Here is a 24,237-nt window from a genome sequence, read left to right as displayed (position 1 = left end):
ACAGTTAGTAAGCTGATAGCTTCAAAGTTCCTAACTGTCTTTTGGTTATCTAGTGCACGTGTTTTGCTTTTGTTTCCAATCCAGGAACCCAGAACCTTACTGCAGCAACTAAAGGCAAGACAGCACAGTGGCTCAGTGGTTAGCACTGCTGCCTCACAGCACCAGGGACCTGGGTTCAATTCCCACCCTTTCTTGTGTGGACTTTGCACATTCTCCCCGTGTCTGTGTGGGTTTCCTCCCACAATCCAAAGATGTGCAAGTTAGGTGAATTGGTCATGTTAAATTGCATTAGTCAGGGGTAAATGTAGAGGAATGGGTCTGGGTGGGTTGCTCTTCGGAGGGTCAGTGCGGATTGTTGGGCCGAAAGGCCTGTATCCACACTGTACGAAATCTAATCTAAAGTAGACAAACTGTCACAAGTATCCTCCCAGTAACTGTTAAGACTTTTAATGTGAAATACAACGCTATCATTTTAAAAAGATAAAAACACAGAGGTTCCTTTTTCCCTTCCTCCACAAAAAGAATATGCAGCAATGATTTAAGGAATTATGTTTTTAATACAGAAACTTACTGTGCGGTTTCTGATGTATAGAAACACCTTCTGGGTCTGTGCAGGACCACTGATAATGTCTGGGAAACAGGCTGCTTCCTGTGAGGTCATGCGATCGTGAGGTAGGCGACTCTGGAAAGCAGCACCCTCTACACCTGATAAGAATGAACTCACAAAATTAGTGCAATAAAACTTTTAACCTAGGGCCATGAAGAAACACGAGATAAACCTTGAGAGCTTCCAATTAAAACCAAACTGTCACCTGTCATGGTAACACCACATCAGAGTTGTCAGTTCCTCCCATGGACTTGACTTCTCACCCTAACAACACATCCAAGAATCCCTTCCATGTGTTGATCTGCACCTCTGCCCTTGGAAACTGTCCTAAACAACCACCAAAGATTAGACCCTGATCACCAGGTTCCCACCCACAGATTCAACTTTAGCTGGAGAAGTTTCAGATCCCACAACCCAAAGTCAGTCAACACCTTCCTTCCTCACAAACACTACCTGCAACATAAAAAATTAATCACAAAATTAAAATTAAACCAGCGCACAGAAAAAAAATTTAAAAAGTAATTTAAAAAATACATACCTGCGATCGACCCTGCCAGATTGATGTTGCTCCAATGCACTGCGGGAACGAACGTAAAAACATTCACACGCATGCGCACACTACTAGTTTCCCTAATTTCCGCGGTCTTGTATTAAAACAATATTTTAAAATTTAACATGAATATATTTGCTTATAGATATTTAGTCCCTGGCAGACAAATACAACAATAAAAGCACTGAAAGGGTTGCCAGGGCAGTTACCTCAAGCCACTATAGGTTTGGCTATTAGCAGCTGCGTCTCCCTGCATCAGGAAATTTTCCATGACAATATCCCTGTAAGCCTTACAAAACACTAATTATGTTACTGAATCTTGCATCTCCAGTCCCCTTTTCTACAAACAGTACCTTCCACTCCTCCCAATATAGGTGATTTAAATATCATATTATTGGAAGCTGGTAAATTATCATACCCAATCCAATCCAACTTGGGTTAACTGTATAATTACTCTGTCTGAATTTCTTTACTGACTGTTGCATCAAAAGTCCTCTAATATAGTATTTAAAGAAGAGCTGTATAATTTAAAATTAAAACTTAATTTGATAATTAGGCACAAGATTTAGAGAAACGGGTTGCAGAATAAAATGAATTGGTTTCTAAAAAAACACTTTCTATACCAAATGTACATAATTCTAAATTTATTGGACCTATATAAACTAAATTAGAATATACATTCTATAGATATTTAAATAAAGATATTAATAGATATTTATATATCACAATAAACAAAATGGATGTCATAACTCCACACTGGAGTGTGGACCTGAAACAATACAAATCAGGAAACATCAAAATATTAATATCTGGTCTGGTCTGTCCTTCTAACTTGGTTGGTATCAACTGAAGTAACAGTAGCAGCACTAGAATTGGCCTCAACATTCCTCCGGGTTCGGAACTGAGGAAAGGGAAACAGGAAAATTCACTGCTAGCTATTATCCTATGACATTCCCAATGAAAAGTAGCCACATGCAATCATTAGGTATTGTCAAGATGAGGCAATGTAATCGTACCCTCGACACACAAGTAGCCTGCTGACGTTTGCAAAATAGGCTTACAAACGAAGAATGCCTTTTAAACCAAGTTTTTTTCATTTATTCATTTTGTGGGATGTGGGCGTCTCTGACTGGCCAGCATTTACGGCCAGTCCCTAGTTGCCCTTGAGAAGGTAGTGGTGAGCTGCCTTCTTGAACCACTGCAGCCTGTTATGTGCGGTTGTCAGTGCCTGTTAAATTGCACCCCAGCAACACAAGGAGTAAGCAAAGAAATGGATAGAGGGAAACTGAAACCTTAGGTCAACAAAATAAGGTGCATACATGGGCCTAAAGTGCATCAAATCTTCATCACTTAATATTAATGCATACTTCTGAAGTTTGACTCATGCTTTCACTGTATTGATGAGTTACCATACTACAGCTGGATGAACTCCTCAACATTTTATATGGTTTCTAAAATACACATACTTTTTTTGAAAATTCTTATTAGGAAGTTGTACACTGTGTGCATATTCTTTTTCCATCATTAGCAGCAACAAATTTCCTGCCAATATCAAGGTTTAAAAATCAGCACTTACCTACACTTTCCTCTATTCTCAAATGGAATTCCCACATCTCAATTTCTATCCTGCCTAAAAGAAGCCTGCTTTATTTTTTTCATGCCATTCTCCCTTTTACCACCGTTTCCTCTCACAAACTTACTTTCCCAACTATAGTTTACTCGAATACTACCCCGCATCTGGGAAAGCATCTCTAGTAAAATGATCACAATCTTAAGCAGGATATCAGAAGTCACCTGTCATTAGATCTGCAGTCATGCACTTGCTTTTAGCTCTCAACTTTTATTGTGTCTATGTATATCCATAATCATATTCTTCTAATCCAGCTTCTTCCATTTACAAGTAACGAAATGTGTTGTGCTACGTAATCTTTCTACACCCCATACTTCTTATTGAAATCAAGTCTCACTGATTATGCTCTGCTCTAACTTTCTCAGCACCTCAAAATTGTTTACTTTTCAGGCACATTCAATCCTCCCTCCCATCAACAGTTTACATGGTAATACATAACATAGGACACTCAAATGTAAAATACTAATTAAATCAGGATATTATGACAGTCAACAAAGGTAGAGCAAGATTAGCATGGATATTTTAACCTTAAAACTGAATTACAAATGAAATCATAACCAGGCATTTATTTTCTCACTTTTATAGGTTATAGATTTTACAAGCTTTCACTGTGGACATTAATTTTTAGTGACAGAAAATTCAGAAGGTGACCTGCCAGTAAAGTTACTGTTGACAAAAATCACGCAAGAGCCAAGCAAAGGGGAGGAAATAGATACACAAATCAACTGAAGGTTGCAAAAGGGGAATTATTAGAAAATAACAGATCTCTTAGGTCAGCAGAAATCTGTGGGCCAAGTTCCAGGACAGGGAACTTTTAATCAAGAGTTAATTACCAAGTAGTCTGTCCATGACTGAATTGAGGACTCAACACAAAGCAGCCATTAAGATTAAATATCAGATTCAAAGTGGCAGGTACTGTCATAGACATCAAATAACCATCCCTACAGAATTTTCTGGAGAACAACAGCTCAAACTTCTACAAGCTTTCCTTCCTATATACTGAGAAGGAGTTCTGTCACATGCCAATTGCAAATAGACAGAGACAATCAAGGAAGGCAGTGTCGAAAGGAAAGATCATATGAACATATTATTTAGGGTTAGAATGGGTCATTCAGCCCCTCCTGCCAGGTCTACAATTCAATAAGATTGGTTGCTGGCTAGATGTTTTAAGATATTCAAAAAAAATTTAAAAGGCCAAACAAATATAGTTATGTGTCTTCGAAGATTCAAGTCTAACCTTTGGGAGAAATTGGGGGGTAGTTTCCCTAAAGAACTGCACACTTATACAACCCAGATTGTGTGCAGAGGATACATCATTAAACTTTGCAAGGAGCAAGATGGAAGCTGTCTCACACATCTTGACAGTGAACAGATAAGACAGCTAGAGGCAGATATGTGCGTTTCTAATAACTCCAACGATCAATTGAGTGACACCAAATTCACTGTGGTCGAATACACTTTTTAATTTGCAATTCTGACTTGCACTGCATTCTAGAGCAGAGCAATTAAGATAGTAGAAATTAGCTTTTATACGTGGAATTTTAACAGATTCTAAAAGCAAAATCTGGGTTTTGTTATTTTGCATAGCTTCAAATAATGGAGATTTTTACATTCAGTGCTTATTGAACACCTTTCAGCTTGTTGGGGGTTCCATTATCTCCTCCCCATCCAACAAGATAGAAAGCAACCTGAGTAAATGTCACTTACCAGATGGTTCTTCTGGATCACTTTCAACTTCCTCCTCAGGTGGAGGTGGCTGCGGTGGAGGCACCTGCTTCTTTTCTTTTTCAGCTTTTGCATTGCGTTCCTCTTCTGAATAATATTCATCTTCTGATAAGTTTGCCAGGCTTTCATCCATCTCTCTGTACTCAACCTATAAAATGAACATCGCAAGAGGAAAAAAATGTCCTTAGCAGCAGGTCAAATCTCTCACACTTTGGCAGTGATCATGTTTAAAAATATATATAAACCATGTATTTTTAATTCCTGTACCAGTGCTCTATGACACAAAGGATTGGGAAGCTACCATCACAAAAATACTCCACATAATATTTTAATTTTGAAAGTGAATCTACGATAATGAGTCATTTTGCTCTATCAGCACAGATCACCAAATTATATAACGTAGAGGGAGACCACTTGGCTTTTATGCCAATGTCAGCACTTTCAAAGAGTATTTAAATAATTCCATGCCTCTGTTTCTTCCCGAAAGGTCAGCACAGGTTGATTCAATTATTTTTGGAAGTTACACTTTAACCTGTTTCTATAATCTTTTCAGACTAAATCAGAACTCACTCACTTGAAATGTTGGCAAAAAGATTGATATGTTAAGTATTTATGACAACAACATATTTGCTTACACAATGTTAAACCAATAGCTTCCGTCTCAAGAGCTTGCTGTCAATTTATGCTACTGTCACTTGTCTCCCACAATGATATCTGCTACCTTTAGAAACTCATTGTCTATTTGTCTATGAAATTCCCCCAGTATTCCCAATTCTCATCACCCTCAGGGGGTGAAAAGCCTTTCCTGACATTCCCTCTAAACTTCCTGCCCCCTCACTTTAAATCCATTCCCCTCATCACTGATTCCTCCACCAAGGTGGGGCATTTCTTTCTGTATATGCAGTCATAATCTTATACACCTTCTTTAATATGGATTCCTGAACTACTGACAATACCTTAGCTGTGGCCTAATCAATGGTTTAAACAATTCCAGCATAACCTCCTTGTTCTTAAACTCTACGCCTTAGCTAATAAAGACAAGTAACCCATATAACCTTCATCTATCCATCCAGCTACCTTCAGAGACTGGTGGATATGCACACCAAGGTCACTCTGATCCTCAATGTCTCCCAGAGTCCGTCTGTTCATGCATTCCCTTGCCTTGCTTGCCCTGACCAAACCTATCACCTCATGCTCATCTGGACTGAATTCCATTTGACACTGATCAACCCATCTATATCCTGCTATAATCTAAGGCCATCCTCTTCATTATTCACCATTCCACTAATTTTTGTCCAATTTGTCAATGTATACTGATCCTGCATTCTACATTCAAGTCCTAATTACTTGTTGATTACATCATTCAGAGCTCAGATACTCCACTGCCCTCAGCACACCAAGCTAGCACTGCACTGCCAATAAGCTACTGCATTATAACAAATGGAGTTGAAGAATACAACAAAATGTCTGACATGTACAGCAAGATGTTCCACCCATGCGAAGTTTCGTCCCCTATGTGCCATTACTGCACCCTTGTTTGAAATAGTTCCAAAATGTTTATTCAGAGAAATCTAAGCTCAGAAAAGTAAGTGTATGGTTCTGACATATATAATTTGAATGAACAGAGACAGAAACAGAATCACACAACACGAGGTTATAGTTCAACACCTTTATTTGGAAGTACTAGCTTTCAGAGCGCTGTTACTTCGTCAGATAGCTAGTAAAGGAGCAGCACTCCGAAAGCTAGTGCTTCCAAATAAACCTGTTGGACTATAACCTGGTGTTGTGTGATTCTTAATTTTGACTACCCCAGTCCAACACTGGCATCTCCACATCAAGTTTCTGTTTCAACAGATGCTGCCAGATGGTCTTTTCCCTGGGGTGGTGATAGTCTACATTAGGTTTAGAGCATAGGTTTAGAGTGAGGGGGGAAAAATTTAAGAGAGACCTAAGGGGCAACTTTTTTAAGCAGAGAGTGGTGCATTTATGAAATAAGCTGCCAGAGGAAGTGATGGAGGCTGGTACAAATACAATATTTAAGAAGTATCTGGATGGGTATATGAATAGAAAGGGTTTAGAAGGATATAGGCCAACTGCTGGTGAGACTAGATTAGGTTAGGATATCTGATCCGCATGGACGAGATGGACTGAAAGGTCTGTTTCCATGCTGTACATCTCTATGACTCGATAACTGATTTTCTCAGACATTTTCTGTGTTAGTATCAAATTTCCAGCATATGCAGTATTGGCTTTTATTACAAGCAGAAAGTGCTGAAGCAATTCAGGTCTGATAACATCTGTGAAGAAAGAAACAGTTGACATTTCAAGTCTGATATGACTGCTTCGAAACAACTGTTTTTCTCTCCACAGATGCTGCTAAATCAGTTGAGTTTTTCCAGCACTTCCTGAATTTATTTCAAAATTCCAGCATCCACAGTATTTTGCTTTCATGTAAATTAACAGATGTGTGAAAGTGTAAACACAAATCATATTCTAATTTTTCAAACCACACATTTGAAGAACTGTGACAGTAATTCTGTTCCACCTGCCATTACTAGGCTCCATGACAAAGCAACCCTCTCCTTTTGAATTTTTAAAAGATGGTGTAATATTATTGTGAAGGGAAATTAGTTTTTTGATGCAACTAAAATTCTATAACACATCAGTTGAAAAGTATAAAGCATATACAGAACAAGCTTGATTTTCTGAAAGACAGGCGAGGAATATTTCGTTCGGATAACGTTTCAAAGGGACCTTGAGATCTTGTCCAGATATTCCAAAATTTGGATAACCGAGGTTGTTCTGTATATACAGGATAACTGGATCAACATTCAACAGTGTTACCATTTTGGAAACATGGTTCAAGACAATTTAGTACGCAACTTTGCACTGACTCAAAATTATGCTGGTACAGACACCCTGTTATATTGATGGGTCATCTGCAACTTTATCTATAGAAAATCTAGACAAAAAGATTTCTTTTAAATTATGCTTTCATTTCAATATGAGAATCTAGCTTCTGGGGTTTGTCCAGTTCTATCTAACAGATGGTGAGGAGTTGGAATGGTGATCCACGTCAAGAGCATGAATCATACAGCATACATAGCAAGAATCCTATAACAATGTGAAAATGTTTTTCAGCATTCTACATCTTACAAATTGTGGAATAGGTTATTATATCTAGGTCGATCACCAATTTCTGAGTAACAGAAAACCTTTTTCAACAAAACTTTAGGTAGACAGCACACTGAGAAACACACAGACATGGAATCAAACCCTTGGTCATAGAGATGTACAGCATGGAAACAGACCCTTCGGTCCAATCTGTCCATGCCAACCAGATATCCCAACCCAATCTAGTCCCACCTGCCAACACCTGGCCCATATCCCTTCAAACCCTTCCTATTCATTTACTCATCCAAATGCTTCTTAAATATTGCAATTGTACCAGTCTCCACCACTTCCTCTGGCAGCTCATTCCATACACTTACCACCCCCTGCATGAAAAAGTTGCTCCTTAGATCTCTTTTATATCTTTCCCTCTAGTTCTGGACTCCCCAACCCCAGGGAAAAGACTTAGCCTATTTATCCTATCCATGCCCCTCATGATTTTATAAACCTCTATAAGGTCACCCCTCAGCTTCCGACGCTCCAGAGAAAACAGCCCCAGCCTGTTCAGCCCCTCCCAATAGCTCAGATCCTTCAACCCTGGCAACATCCTTGTAAATCTTTTCTGAACCCTTTCAAGTTTCACAATATCTTTGCAATAGAAAGAGACCAGAATTGCATGCAATATTCCAACAGTGGTCTAACCAATGTCCTGTACAGCTGCAACATGACCTCCCAACTCCTGTACTCAATACTCTGACCAATAAAGGAAAGCATACCAAACGCATTCTTCACTATTCTATCTACCTGCGACTCCACTTTCAAGGAGCTATGAACCAGCACTCCAAGGTCCCTTTGTTCAGCAACACTCCCTAGGACCTTACCATTAAATATAGAAGTCATGCTAAGATTTGTTTTCCCAATATGCAGCGCCTCTCATTTATCTGAATTAAACTCCATCTGCCATTGGCCCATCTGGTCCAGGTTCTGTTGTAATCTGAGGTAACCCTCTTCGCTGTCCACTACACCTCCAATTTTGGTGTCATCTGCAAACTTATTAACTGTACCTCTTATGCTCGCATCCAAATCATTTATGTAAATGAGAAAAAGTAGAGGGCCCAGCACCAATCCTTGTGGCACTGCACTGGTCACAGGCCTCCAGCCTGAAAAACAACCCACCACCACCACCCTCTGTCTTCTACCTCTGAGCCAGTTCTATATCCAAATGGCTAGTTCTCCCTGTATCCCATGAGATCTAACCTTGCTAATCAGTCTCCCATAGGGAACCTTGTCGAACGCCTTACTGAAGTCCATATAGATCACATCTACTGCTCTACCCTCATCAATCTGCTTTGTTCCTTCCCACGCACAAAAGCCATGTTGACTATCCCGAATCAGTCCTTGCCTTTCCAAATACATGTACATCCTGTCCCTCAGGATTCCCTCCAACAACTTGCCCACCACCGAGGTCAGGCTCACTGGTCTATAGTTCCCTGGCTTGTCCTTACCACCCTTTCTTAAACAGTGGCACCACATTTGCCAACCTCCAGTCTTCCGGCACTTCACCTGTGACTATCGATGATACAACTATCTCAGCAAGAGACTCCATAATCATTTCATACAATGGGAGATAAAAAATGCCACAACACTGATTTTATCAAACAGACTTCACAATTTCCATTGACTCATTAACTGACAAAAATTTAGAACTCATCAAGATTCACATTTGCAGGTAAACCCAAGGATTCCATTAGCATTTCACAGTATTGAGATACATTTCAGACAGAACATCTTAATTAATGCAAAACTAGGTCACAGAAAATTCTAAAAGAATCCACATGTAAATATTTGCACAATATGTAAAACCTGGAACCATGTATTGGCCCAGAGGAGAGATACACAAAATGCTATGTAATGAATTTTATAGTGGTCTGGCATTCCAAAACCTGATTCTTCTGTGCAAGGATTTGGCAAGCTTATTTGAACTAATCTTAGCATCTACTGAAAAGTAAATGTGATGACAGGAATATAGAAGCAAATATTAGCATTAAGTAATTGTCCCTACTCTGCAGATTGCAATACCATTAATCCGGAGCACAGAACAAAGACATTGAATACTCAACTCCTAACACAAAACACTGAATAGCTATCATCCCACAATTTACCTGAAGAACATAAATAGGAACAAATCAAAAATGTAGTCTGTCATCCCTGTGTCAAAAAAAAACTTATTTGAACATCTGTTGAAACTACAATGGAAAAAAAATCCAACCAGGTTTGTAGGGAAACAAACACTGCCAATCCTAGTGTGAAAACTGATTTTAAAAGGGTAATATGTCAATGTTGTCTCTTTTTCCTATGCCACAAAAAAGGGATTCCTTAAAGTTGCTTCTTCTGACAATATTCCTTCAAATTAACCTCTTTTTATTGTTTAACATATGCATCAGACCGACAGGACAAAGCGTGAACCAGAGAGAGACACCCTTGAAATGCCAGTTTCAGATGTGGAAGCTCAAACAAAGAGAAGGGCAAGTCCCCAGCACAACTGCTGTTCGTAAACCCCCAAGCATTCCTTCCAAGAGCAAAAAGGAGACACACTGCATGGAAAATAATTGAATAATAATAATAATACACATTTGCAACAAACACAAAGGAACGAATCCCAACCTTAGGGCGGGTAACACCCTAACCCCTGCCCCCACAGAATGACAATGAGGAGACGTCCTCATGCCCCATAGCATGTGTATTTTTTTTTTAAAAGTTGGGGGGTCTCTCTCTCTCTCTCTCTCTAACTCTCCCTCCCTGGAGCCTTACTTTAGCTCGCTTGCGTTTGCTGGTCCTCCGGCCGTCCGGGGTCTCTGCCGTGCCTCCCTCCATGGTGCCCTCGTTGCTGCTGCTGCTGTGGGGAGACGCTCGCTCTTTCTTCTTCGGGGTCCGCTCGGCGGCGGCCGCCGCTGCTGCCAAGGCCAGGCCTCCTCCGCCTCCTCCACCTCCACCTCCCTCCGCGGGCGCCTCCAGACCCTCGGGGCCGGAGCTCGGCCTCTCCTCATTGTTATTCTTCTTCGCCGCAGCCGCCGCCGCCGCCGCCGCCGCCGACAACATCATCATCACCGCAGGTGCCGGTGCTGCCTCCCCCGGGGGGCGCCCGCCGCACTCACCGCCACAACAACAACCTTACCCCCCCCCTTCCCTTCCTCCCCACCCCCACCTCCTCCAGCCCCGACAACCGAATCAACACCAACCCCCTCCCTTCCCCCCCCCCCGCCTCACCGCCACTAACCCCCTCCCAAAATAAAATTTAAAAACCCCGATCCACAGTCAACCGCAATTGTTTGCCGGGGAAAAAAAACAGTAAGGCTCTGAGGGGGGGGGGAAATTATTTAAAAAATATAAATTAAACACAAACCCCAATACAATCGATTGATCGCCTAACGCCGAACCAACCTATCTTGGTTTGCGGAAGCCTCCGCCCTTCACCTATCCCGATTGGGCAAATGCCTCCGGTTTCCGTCGGTGACTGGTGCCTCACGACGTCCATCATTTTGATTGACAGATACCTCTCCCGTGGGGGGGGAAAACCAGCAAGTTCAGTTGAGAGGTCTCAGGTCGTCACGCAAGGGTTACGTCATTACGTACGGGGGTACATAATGGCTTTGTTCTAAATGAACCAGCTGTCTGTGCAAATGGAGACCCAGTGCCCAGGAAAGTGGCACAACACCAAGCTAGAACTTTCCCTTACTGCACTAAGATACTTTCTAATCAACCTGTTCAGAGATGTTACTACATTCATCTGGAGTAGGAGGACTTGAACCTAGGCCTCCCAGTTAAAGAAGTAGGAACATTACCACTGTGCCACAAGAGGGGCCCAACTTAAAGCTTCTTTTTATTTAACATATTTTTCTAATCAATCTGTTTAGAGATGTAATTTCACAGCTCTGGAGCAGATGGTAATTGAACCTAGATCTCCCAGTCCAAGCTTAGGGACACTACCACTGCACCACAAAAGGGGTACCATTCATTGTACTACCTGTCCCAGGCCAAACCATCTTCAGCTGCTTCACCTTCCCTCCCTCAGAAGATCAGAAGTAGGGATGTTTGCTAATGTTTGCGCAATACATTCGTTGCTCCTCCGATACTGAAGCAGTCCACGTCCAAATGCAAGAAGGTCTGGATAATATCAAGGTTTGGGCTGACAAGTGGAAAATAACATCTGTACCAAATAAATGCCAGGCAATGGCCATCTCCACTAAAAGACAATCTAACACCACCCCTTGGCATTCAATGGTATTACCATCACTGAATCGGGCCGAAGGGCCTGTTTCCACACTGTAAAGTAATCTAATCTAATCTAATCTAATCTAATATCCCGGGGCTTACCATTGACACAACTGGACTTGCCATGTAAATACAGTGGCCACAAGAACAAATTAAGAGGCTAGGAATCCTGCAGTGTGTAACTCATATTCTGACTTCCCATAGCCTTTCCTCCATGTACAAGAACATAAGAAGTAGGAACAGGAGTGGGCAATTCAGTTTCTCTAGCCTGCTCTGCCAATTTACACAATCATAGCTGACCTCAACTCCATACAAAGGCAAAAGTCAGGAGTCTGATAGAATTCTCCCCACTTGCCTGGATGAGTGCATAACACTCATGGAGTTTGACACCATCCAGTAGTAAACTAATTGATTGGCTTCACAGTCATAAACATTCCCTGCCTCCAGAACCAACACTTAATGGAAGGACTTTGTGTACAATCTGCAAGATGCACTGGAAAAATTCAACAAAGATCCTTAGCACCTTCCACATCCAGGACTACTTTCACCTATAAGGACAAGGGCTGCTGATGCATGAGAACACTATCATCTGCAAGTTCTCCTCCAAACCACTCACCATCCTGACTTGGAAATATATCAGCACTCCTTCACTGTCACTGGGTCAAAATTCTGAGGGCATTGTGAGTAAATTACAGCATGTGGACTGCAGCATTTCAAGAAGGCAGCTCACTACCACCTTCTCAAGGACAACTAGGGACGGGCAATAAATGCAGGTCCAGCCACAGTCACTCAAATGCTTGCAGATCAGGTTCTCTGCTGTGCATTCAATTTCAATTGTTTCTTTAATTCCCTGGAAAATTGAATTGAAAAGAAAAATTCACAGCATATGGGCCATCTCCATAGACAAGTGCAGCAAACTATTCAGTCCTTCAAGCTGATGTACTATTAAGTATAATCATAGGTGGATCATCCAATCCAACAGCCTGTTCCTACTTTTCCCCAGTCATTGAGATATGCAGCATGGAAACAGACCCTTTGGTCCAACTCATCCATGCCAACAAGATATCCTAAATTAATCTAGTCCCATTTGCCGGCATTTGGCCCATATCTCTCTAAACCCTTCCTATTCATATACCCATCCAGATGCCTTTTAAATGTTGTAATTGTTCCAACCTCTACCACTTCCTCTGACAGCTAATTCCATACACGCACCACCCTCTGCATGAAAAAGTTGCCTTTTGTGTCCCTTTTAAATCTTTCCCCTCTCACCTTAAACCTATGACCTCTAGTTCTGGACTCCCCCACCTCAGGGAAAAGACTTTGTCTATTTATCCTATTCATACCTTTCATTATTTTATAAACCTCTGTAAGGTCACCCCTGAGCCTCCGATGCTGAAGGGAAAACAGCCCTAGCCTATTCAACCTGTCGCTATAGCTCAAACTCTCCAACCATGCCCACAGCCTTGTGAATCTTTTCTGAACCCTTTCAAGTTTCACAGCATCCTTTCTATAGGAGGGAGACCAGAATTGCACACAATATTCCAAAAGTGACCTAACCAATGTCTTGTGCAGCCGTAATATAACCCCCCAACTCCTATACTCAATGCTCTGACCAATAAATGAAAGCATAATAAATACCTTCTTCATTATCCTATTTACCTGCAACTCTACTTTCAAGAAACTATGAAACTGCACTCCAAGGTCTCTTTGTTCAGCAACATTCCCCACGGCACGGTGGCACAGTGGTTAGCACTGCTGCCTCACAGCGCCAGAGACCTGGGTTCAATTCCCACCTCAGGCGACTGACTGCGTGGAGTTTGCACATTCTCCCCGTGTCTGCGTGGGTTTCCTCCGGGTGCTCCGGTTTCCTCCCACAGTCCAAAGATGTGCAGGGCAGGTGAATTGGCCATGCTAAATTGTCCGTAGCATTAGGTAAGGGGTAGATGTAGATGTAGATGTAGGGGTATGGGTGGGTTGCGCTTCGGCGGGACGGTGTGGACCTGTTGGGCCGAAGGGCCTGTTTCCACACTGTAAGTAATCTAATCTAATCAAGTGTATAAGTATTTGAACCCATTCGCCCTAAGTGCTATATCCAATTCCTTCTTGAAATTGTACTATGTTTTGACCTTGACTGCTTTCTGTGGTAGTGAATTGAATTTACAAAAAAGAAATCACCAGCACAAACACTCAATACTTGTTCAGTTCTGATTGCTCAGTAATAATTAAGCTGGAGATGTTCAGAAGCGATTTACCAGGATGTTGCTAGTATGGAAGGTTTGAGTTAAAAAGAAAGGTTGACTAGGTTGGGAATTTGTCATTGGAGTGGAGAGATTGAGTGATGACCTTGTAGACGTTTATAAAGTAGTGAGAGTTAAAGATAGCATTAATGGCAGTTGTCTTTTCCCTGGGATGAGGGATTTAAAGACTAGGGGCCACATTTTAAAGTGAGGGGAGAAAGCTTTAAAAAAGACATGGGGGGCAATCTTTTTACACAGAGGGTGGTTCATTTGTGGAATGAACTTCCTGAGGCAGTGGTTGATGTGAGCACAATTATAACAAATTTATAACAAACGTTTGGAGGGATATGAGCAAAGAGCAGATAGGTGGGATTAGTTTAGTTTGGGATTATGATTGGCATGGACTGGTTGGACCAAAGGATCTGGTTCCATGCTGTATGACTCTATGACTCTATCTGGCCCACCTCCAAAGAAATTGGGAGCAGGAGTAGACTATTCAGTCCTTCAAACTTGCTCCACCATTCAACATGATCATGGCTGATTCTCTATCTCAAACCATATTCCCCATGCCCCTTTAATCTCTTTAAATAAAAAAACTTGTCTTTCTTGAGTGTATTCAGCAACTTGGCCTCACTGCCTTCTGTAGCTGAAAATTCCATAGGTTTGTCAACCTTGGAATAAATATTTTTTTCTTCATCTCAATCCTAAATTGCGTATCTCATATACTGTGAATAAAAGTGAAGATATCTATTTTTGTAGCAAAAACAGGAAGGCAGATTATTATCTGAATGGTGATAATTTAGAAATGGGGAGGTGCAATGAGACTAGGGTTTCCTGTCATTGAAAATATTGAAATATTGTGAGTAGTTTTGGATCCTGCATCAAAGGAATCCTTCGACCTTGGAATGGTCCAGACGAGGTTCACAGGAATGATCCCGGGTGAAGTAACTCCACAAAGACTGGTATCCTGTTCACAAGTCACGCTTTATTTACACACTCATAGTACAAGATGCTGACCCAGCTAGTTCAGAGCCAGCTCCTATAGAGAACAGAATCCCTGACTCTCCTGTTTATATCCATCAGCTAGGACTCCCTGATTGGACAAGATTAAATTCCCCAATCAGGGAACTCACAATTCTATGAGATCCACCTAGCTGACCTCATTTAATCACTATACCAGGAATGAAGGGCTTGTCATAAAAGGGGCAGTTGAGAACTCTGGGTCCGTACTCGATGGAGTTCAGAGGATGAGAGGGAGTCTCATTGAAACTTACAGAATACTGAGAGGCTGGGATAGAGTGAATGTGGAAAGATGTGTCCACTAGTAGGAAAGACAATGACCTGACGGCACAGCTTTTGGTTGAAAGGACAACCCCTTAGAACTGATGAAGAGGAATTTCTTCACCCAGAGGTGGGAAATTTGTGGAACTCACTGCCGGGGAGTCTGTTGAGGCCAAATCATTGAATATCATTAAAACAGAGGTAGACTCTTGATTAGTAATGCGATCAAGAGTTACTAGATGAATGCAGAGTGTGGGATTGAGAAATATATCAGCCATGGTTGAATTGTGGAACAGACTCATTGGGCTAAGTGGCCTAATTCTGCTTCAATATCTCATGGTCTAAGCATGCAGGTGCAGCAGGTGGTAGAGAAGACAAATGGTATGTTAACCTTTACACTGAGAGGATTTGAGTAAAGGAGCAGGAATATTTTGCTGCAATCATAAAGGGACTTGGTGACACTTGGTCTCCTTATCTAAAGAAGGATGTTCCGGCTGTGGAGGGTGTGCAACAAAGGTTTGTGACATGATTCCTGAGGTGGCAGAACTGATGTATGAACAGAGACCTGGATGGTTAGATTTATTTTCATTGCCATTCAGAAAAATGAGGGAGGAATCTCATAGGAACCTAGAAACTTCTAACAGAACAAGACAGAGTAAACATCGTAAAAATGTTTCCAATGACTGGGAGGACCAGAACATGGGTCACAATCTCAGGAGAAAATATAAAGATGGATAAATCTCTAGGTCCTGATCAAGTGTATCCCAGGACGTTGTGGGAAATTACAGAAGAAATTGTGGGGCCCCTCACAGAAATATTTGTCTCATCCCTAACCATGGGTAAGATGCCAGAGAGCTGGAGGGTGGCTAATGTTGTGCCCTTATTTAAGAAAGATGGTAAGGAGAAGCTGGGAAGTATAGACCTGTGAGCCTGATTTCAGTGGTGGGTATGTTGTTGGAGGTGATTCTGAAAGATAGGATTTATGTGCATTTGAAGAGGCAAGGACTGATTAGAGATAATCAACATGGTTTTGTGTGAGGGAAATCATGACTCACAAACTTTTTCAGGAAGTAACCAAAAAGATTGATGGCAGATTGGTAGACAATGTACACATGGAGTTTAGATTAGATTCCCTCCAGTGTAGAAACAGGCCCTTTGGCCCAACAAGTCCACACCGACCCTCCGAAGAGCAACCTGCCCAGACCCATTCCCCCTTGACTAATGCACCTCACACTACGGGCAATCTAGCATGGCGGCCAGTTCACCTAACCTGCACATCTTTGGACTGTGGGAGGAAACCAGAGCACCTCGAGGAAACCCACACAGACACAGGGAGAATCTGCAAACTCCACACAGATAGTTGCCCGAGGCAGGAATTGAACCCAGGTACCTGGTGCTGTGAGGCAGCAGTGCTAACCACTGAGCCACCATGCTGCCCCATTTAGTAAAGCCTTTGACAAGGTTCCACACGGTAGACTAATTAGTAATTCGCAGATGACACCACAATTGCAGGTACAGTTGATAGTGAAGAAGTTTACCTAAGATCACAAAAAGATGTTGATCAATTGGGTCAATGGGCTGAAGAGTTGCAGATGGATCTTAATTTGGATACATGTGAGGTATTGCCTTTTGGTAAAACAAACAAGGTAGGACTTACACAATTAAGTAGTAGTGTTATAGACAGACTAAGGGGTTCAGATACTTGGTTCTTTAAAATTTGTGTCATAGGTAGACAGGGTGGTGAAGAAGGTGTTAGTACACTTGCCTTCATTGCTCAGACCTTTGAGTATCGGAGTTGAGAAGCCATGCTGATGTTGTACAGTACATTGGTAAGGCCTCTTCTGGTTTACTATGTTCTGGTCGCCCTGCTATAGTAAATATATTAAATTGGAGAGGGTTGAGAAAAAAATTACCAGGATGTGCCAGGAATTGAATGTTTGAGATATAAAAATAGGCTGGGACATTTTTCACTGGAGCATAGAAGGATGAAGGTTGATCTTATAGAGACTTATAAAATCATGAGGGACATAGATAAGGAGAACGTGGGGACTGCAGATGCTGGAGATCAGGGACATAGATAAGTTGACTAGCAAGTGCCTTTTCCCTAGGGTGGGTGAGTTCAAAACTAAGGGGCATATTTTTAAACTGATACTGTCCCCTGGTTCTAGAATCCTCAATCAGGGAAAACATCCTTCCTGCATCTAAACTATTTGGCCCTGTTAGAATTTTATATGTTTCAATCAGATCCTGTTCACCTTTCTAAATTCTTGTGGATTCATGCCCAGTCAAACCAATCTCTTCTCATAAGACAGTACTGCCATCCCTGGTATCAGGAGAAAGTGGGGACTGTAGATGTTGGAGATCAGAGTCGAAAAGTGTGGTGCTGGAAAAGCACAGCAAGTCAGGCAGCATCCTTAGAGCAGGAGAGTCAACAATTCAACCATAAGCCCTTCATCAGGAATGTGGGGGGAAGGTAATAGATCAGAGTGGAGGGTGGTGCAGATAGGTGGGAATGAAGATGGACAGGTGGGACAGTTCAAGAGAGTGGTGCTGAGTTGGAGAGCTGGATCTGGGATGAAGTGGGGGGAGAGGAGATGAGGAAACTAGTGAAATCGACGTTGATGCCATATTGTTGGATGGTCCCAAGGCATAAGATGAGGCATTCTTCCTCCAGGCATCAGGTGGCTAGGATTTGACAGTGGAGGAGGCCCAGGGGTTGCATGTCCTTGATGGAGTGGGAGGGGGAGTTGAAGTGGTTGGCTAAGGGGCAGTGGGGTCAATGTGGTCTCCTTTACATTGGGGAGACAGGACACCAACTCATGGAACATTTCAGAGAACATCTCTGGGACACACGCACCAAACAACCCCACCACCCCACCTACCCACCTAGCTGCTCCACCCTCCAATCCGACCTATCACCATCACCCCCTACCTGCATCTATAACCTTCCCAGCTACCATCTACCCAGTCCCACCCCCCTTATTTATCTCTCAGCCTCCTTCCCCCCCCCCTCCACATTCCTGATGAATAGCTTATGTCCGAAAAGTTGATTCTCCTGCTCCTCAAATGCTGCCTGAACTGCTGTGCTTTTCCAGCATTACACGTTTCAATCCCTGGTATCAGCCAAGTGAACCTCTGTTGCATTCCTGCTATGGCGAGCATATCCTTTCTTAGGGAGGGAGACCAAACTGCTCTGGGTGAGAGCTCAAAAACTCTCCATATAACTGCAGTACGATATCCCTCGTTCTGAACTCAAATCCTCTTGTAACAAAGGCCAATATTCCATTTGCCTTCCTAATTGCTTGCTACACTTGCCTGCCTACTTTCACTGACTGGTTTACAAAACACTTAGATTCATTTGTACATCCACAAGTTCTAATTTAGCCTAGTTCAGTACTAAGAGAAAGTGAGGACTGCAGATGCTGGAGATCAGAGCTGAAAAATGTGTTGCTGGAAAAGCGCAGCATTCCTGAAGAATGGCTTATGCCTGAAACGTCGATTCTCCTGCTCCTTGGATGCTGCCTGGCCTGCTACACTTTTCCAGCAACATATTTTTTAGTTTAGTACTAAAGCAACTTCCTCCCATGCACCCTGTTTCATCACCTATCACATCAGCAAAAACGTTTATTGATTCACGTAATCTGATTGATTATGCAATGGTTGCAAATGAACTCATGTAAGACCTATTTCCAGAAACCAGCTCTTTATTGCACACGAACCCATGTGTATCTGTGCCAGCCCCAACCTGGACAAGACACCAAATTCAAAAAATGATGGTTACTGTGGATGACCAAACAGCATTTTGTCCATCTCACGTACTGTGAGAAAAACCAAAAGAGAGCAGAAGAACCTACTTCCACTAGCAGAGAGGTCAACAACTAAGGAGCATAACTTCAAAGTAGTTGGTGAAAAGAATATTGGAAATTGAGTTTTTTTTTGCTCAATAAGTGTCAGGTATCTCAAACACTGTCTGCAAGTATGTGGTCAAGGCAGAAACATTTATGAAGCACTTGGGGAAATTTTGCATTTGAGGTGCTGTGACCTACAGGACCCAGACCAAGAGTGGCAAAGATTGCAGAGCTCTTTTTTAAGATGGCATGAGCCAAATGAGCTCCTTCTATGGTTTATGTTTTATGGTTTTCAGCTTCCCTTTAAATCCATCTGTGTTAGCTATCGCTATGGGGTGAAGTCCACAGTCCAACCATTCTGGGTAAAGAAATTGCTTATAAATTTGCTATTGGATTGATTGGAGACTATCTCACATTTATGGCCCTCAGTTCTAATTTCATCTACAAGTGGAAACATAACAACTTAATCATTTACAGTGTACGTTTATATTTCATGCTTGGAGTCAGATTGAGCAAAACCTTCTCTTCCTTTAAGATTCTCTTTAAAATCTTTGATCAGGTCTTTGACCATTTGTCCTCATGTTGCCAAATGTGTCTCAATGCCAAATGTTGCCCCTGTGAAACACTTTGGGATACTTTATCATGTTTAAGATTATGTATACATTTAAATTGTTAATATTTTCAACACTCATGTGCTTTTCCAGCATCCCCTTAAATGCATTTATGATATTTGTCTTAACTGCTCATTGTGGTGGTGAGATCTTCATACCAGCCACTCTCTAGGTTAAGGTATTTCTTATGAATCCCCTAACATAATTATATTTAGGGTTCCTAGTTCTAGTTTCACCCATAATGGAAATATTATAACTTAATCAAAATGTTTATATATATCTGCATTCAAATTACATGTGCCAGCCCCAAATTTACCCCGAAAGCCCCCAAAACAACTAAAAGAAAACCATCACTGTGAAACTAATCAGAGAAAAGTCACCCCACCCCACCCCCATTGCGGTAGAATGGATAAGGTTAGTGAGGAGCTCCTTGTCAAATCACAGGCACGTTCTCGTTCAACCTTGCTGCTGTTAGGTAAATGGAGCTGCGATTGCCATCTGCTGAGAGGGTGGAAGCAGGAGGATTATTTTCCAATAGGGAAGAAAAGGAGGTTTGAAAGGAAAAGAGGTAAGAAGCAGTCTGCAGTAGAGAGGAACAGAGAAGGGGGTGGAGGAATAAAAGAGGGGGAAACATAAAGAGACCACAAGAGCATTTGGGGAGGAAACAGTTTTAAAACCAAATGGAGAAACATTAGCTTCGTGGGAGTTGGGAAATTTTGAAATCAGTGAGATAATTAATTCCTTGCCAATAAATGTGTTGTTTCTAGTTTAAGGCTGCAAAAAAAACAAAGTTATTATACAGTGGGAAATGTATTGGATGTTATTATCGTGAACACTGGGCAATTATTAAATTTAACTCTACAATTGAAATCTGAGATACAGTTAAAAATGCAGTAATTTTTTAAGATTTGTTTTATATGTGTTGAAAATGCATTAGCTGTGACCTCACCAGTCTGCAGGAAGTCTGTTGAGAGTGATTGTTTCTTGTGTGCAGTCATGTGTTCGTGTTATCTTGGAAAAAGATTGTTGCTAACATATGTCTGTAATCTTGCACAAATTCCCAGGACCTGATCAGGTGTACCCTCGAACTCTATGGGAGGCTAGGGAAGTGATTTTCGGGGCCCTCAGTTCTAAGATATTTGTATTATTGATAGTCACAGGTGAAGTGCCAGAAGACTGGAGGTTGGCTAATATGGTGCCACTGTTTAAGAAAGGTGCTAAGGACAAGCCAGCGAACTCTCAACCAGTGAGTCTGACGTCGGTGGTGGGCAAGTTGTTGGAGGGAATCCTGAGAGACAGGATGTATATATTTGGAAAGGCAAGGACTGATTAGGGATAGTCAAATGGCTTTGTGCATGGAAAATCATGTCTCGCAAACTTGACTGAGTTTTTTTAACAAAGAGGATTGATGAGGGCAGAGCAGTAGATGTGATCTACATGGACTTCAGTAAGGCGTTCAACAAGGTTCCTCATGGGAGACTGATTAGCAAGGTTAGGTCTCATGGAATACAGGGAGAACTAACCATTTGGATACAGAACTAGTTCAAAGGTAGAAGACAGAGGGTGGTGATGGAGGGTTGTTTTTCAGACTGGAGGCCTGTGACCAGTAGAGTGCCACAAGGATTGGGGTGCTGGGTCCACTACTTTTCGTCATTTATATCAATGATTTGGATGCGAGCATAAGAGGTATAGTTAATAAATTTGCAGATTACACCAAAATTGGAGGTGTAGTGGACAGCAAAGAAGGCTACCTCAGATTACAACTGGACCTTGATCAGATGTCCCAGTGGGCTGAGAAGTGGCAGATGGAGTTCAATTCAGATAAATGCGAGGTGCTGCATTTTGGGAAAGCAAATCTAAGCAGGACTTATACACTTAATGGTAAGATCCTAGAGAGTGCTGATGAACAAAGAGACCTTGGAGTGCAGGTTCATAGCTCCTTGAAGGTAGAGTCACAGGTAGATAGGCTAGTGAAGAAGGCATTTGGTGTGCTTTCTTTTATTGGTCAGAGCATTGGGTACAGGAGTTGGGAGGTCATGTTGCATCTGTACAGGACACTGGTTAGGCCACTGTTGGAATATTGTGTGCAATTCTGGTCTCCTTCCTGTTGGAAGGATGTTGTGAAATTTGAAAGGGTTCAGAAAAGATTTACAAAGATGTTGCCAGGGTCGGAGGAGTTGAGTTATTGGGAGAGCTGAACAGGCTGGGGTTGTTTTCCCTGGAGCATCGGAGGCTGCGGGATGACCTTATAGAGGTTTATGAAATCATGAGGGGCGTGGATAGGATAAATAGGCAAAGTCTTTTCCCTGGGGTGGGGGAGTCCAGAACTAGAGGACATAGGTTTAGTGTAAGAGGGGAAAGGTATGGAAGAGACCTAAGGGGCAATCTTTTCACGCAAAAAGTGGTACTTGTGTGGAATGAGCTGCCAAAGGAAGTGGTGGAGGCTGATACAATTGCAACATTTAAAAAGGCATATGGATGGGTATATGAATAGGAAGGTTTTGGTGGGATATGGGCTGGGTGCTGGCAGGTGGGACTAGATTGGGTTGGGATATCTGGTCAGCATGGACAGGTTGGACCGAAGGGTCTGTTTCCTTGCTGTTCATCTCTATGACTCTATGACAATTAATTTTAAAAAGCTGTAGCATTCGTGAGATTAATGTTTTTTTCTTGAGTGTTGTGTTTTAGGTTAAATGGAGAGTTATTAATAACTAACAAATTCTTCTAATTCTGCTTCTACGTGAGTCCAGTGCTCCCCATGTCAACACAACAAATGTTGTTACTGGGTGACTGCATCACCTAATGAAGGAGTTAACGAGAATGGGAGAAAAGTAAACCCTAAAAAGCAAAGGTAGCCCTAAAAAAAAAGCAAGAACAGCCTCAGAAGAAATATTTTATCCCTGATGTCAGACTGATAAACACAAACATTGTTAATCAGTGAAGTGCTAAACCTGTTCACCAGGATTGGGATTTCCCATTTTCATGACATATTTTTGGTTTGGCTTCATTGAATGTTCAAAGGACAAAATATATCATTAATACTAAAAACAAAACCAGAAATTGTTGGTAAATTTCAGCAGGTCTGTGGAAAGAAATCAGAGTGAACATTTCGGGTCCAGTAGCCCTTCCTCAGCACTTCTGTTTTGTTTCAGATTTCCAATATCCGCAGTTCTTTCGGTTTTTGATACCATTAATATGTTGGCTTTCGACATATTCGGTAAAACAGCGGATATTTCACATAAAAAGCTTTAAAGGTTTCCCTGGTCATAGGGCGGAAAACTGATTTGAAATTAACTGGTTTATAGTTGATGTAAGAAAATCCCAACACCTAAAATTAATTGCCGTTTATTGCAGGCAGATTAGTTACAAACAGCGGTAGTATCGTGGCATTTTAAGGATTAATTTGCCGCTTTTAAAAACAACAAATGATAATCGTGAATGTGAAAGCAAATCTCTGCCAATGATTATCTTCGATCCGGGCTGTAGAACAGGTTGGATAAGTGACAGCCCAGGGAATTGGGAGGAGTGCTCTGTCCCTGCCTGATATAGGTGAAGACACGGGATCAAAGAACAATCGGAAGGAGAGTGTGTTTCCTGTCTGTCAGCTCGGTGGGTTACCAGGAAGTTCCCTTATCCAGTGGATTTTATTTCAAAACAAAAAAAGAATCAAATAGGGCAATGTTCAAGTTTAACTTTTGCTCTATTTTTGTTCCTAGAAAACAGTTTTGGAGATGTCCCGCCAGAGAGACCAGGCTGTGTTGAAGAACAAACCTGACAACACCGCCTTCACGCAGCAAAGACTACCGGCCTGGCAGCCCTTCCTATCGGCTGGCTATGTCCTCCCCACATTCTTCCTGCTGGGCTTGGTATTCATTGCAATCGGCCTCGGGCTCTACTTCACCTCCAACAATGTCATCGAGATTGAGGTGAGCGAAATTGGTGATTAAAGCGCCCAGCGCTTCCTCCTACAATCCAGTACCTTCCTTCTTCAAAGCCCCTGTGGGAATGTGTAGAGGGCATGATGTATCCTCTCCAACTTATTGTCCAACTTCTAAGTAGTTGCTCCATCAACCGGTGTACATGTACTGAGCATGTGACCCCACACTGAACTCTGTTTGCTTCCTTAGTCCCCAAGCTTAGTCATTGTGAGATGACAGGGTAGGGAGTCTGCAAATCCATTCTCCAGGATGGACCCCAACTCTTTTACAATAACTCGTCATTTCTAGACATTTAATATAGACTTAACGTTGCCTCTTGGATTTGGTTACAGTCTCTGTACAGACCAATTATGTTTTAAAGAGAGAAACTTGAGTACCTAACTGAAATAATTACTTTCATGTTTCAAACAAAAACAAGCTCACTACC

General features: G+C 41.9%; 2 protein-coding genes across 3 annotated transcripts in view; one reads left to right on the top strand and one right to left on the bottom strand.

Annotated features, from left to right (window-relative positions):
* The window catches only part of kdm1a (lysine (K)-specific demethylase 1a), a 64,463-nt gene extending 53,688 nt beyond the window's left edge, over positions 1-10,775 (bottom strand). The window contains exons 1-4 of one of the 2 annotated variants that reach the window (XM_072548100.1): positions 10,435-10,774; positions 4,495-4,660; positions 1,146-1,184; positions 572-705 (exon numbers count right to left, since the gene is read on the bottom strand). In XM_072548100.1, the coding sequence (XP_072404201.1) occupies positions 572-705; positions 1,146-1,184; positions 4,495-4,660; positions 10,435-10,728 (633 nt within the window). In that variant the 5' untranslated portion in view covers positions 10,729-10,774. Of the gene's footprint in view, positions 1-571; positions 706-1,145; positions 1,185-4,494; positions 4,661-10,434 lie in introns of both variants that reach the window. The other variant, XM_072548101.1, reaches the window with a different exon arrangement.
* A 12,605-nt stretch (positions 10,776-23,380) lies between these two features.
* Positions 23,381-24,237, top strand: part of tmem30b (transmembrane protein 30B) — a 38,224-nt gene continuing 37,367 nt past the window's right edge. The window contains exons 1-2 of the mRNA XM_072548099.1: positions 23,381-23,481; positions 23,589-23,798. Of these exons, the coding sequence (XP_072404200.1) occupies positions 23,604-23,798 (195 nt within the window). The 5' untranslated portion in view covers positions 23,381-23,481; positions 23,589-23,603. The remainder of the gene's footprint in view (positions 23,482-23,588; positions 23,799-24,237) is intronic.

This window comes from Chiloscyllium punctatum, chromosome 27, assembly GCF_047496795.1.
Source record: "Chiloscyllium punctatum isolate Juve2018m chromosome 27, sChiPun1.3, whole genome shotgun sequence".
In the NCBI taxonomy this organism is placed as follows: domain Eukaryota; kingdom Metazoa; phylum Chordata; class Chondrichthyes; order Orectolobiformes; family Hemiscylliidae; genus Chiloscyllium; species Chiloscyllium punctatum.
This window is presented reverse-complemented; position numbering and strand designations above follow the sequence as displayed.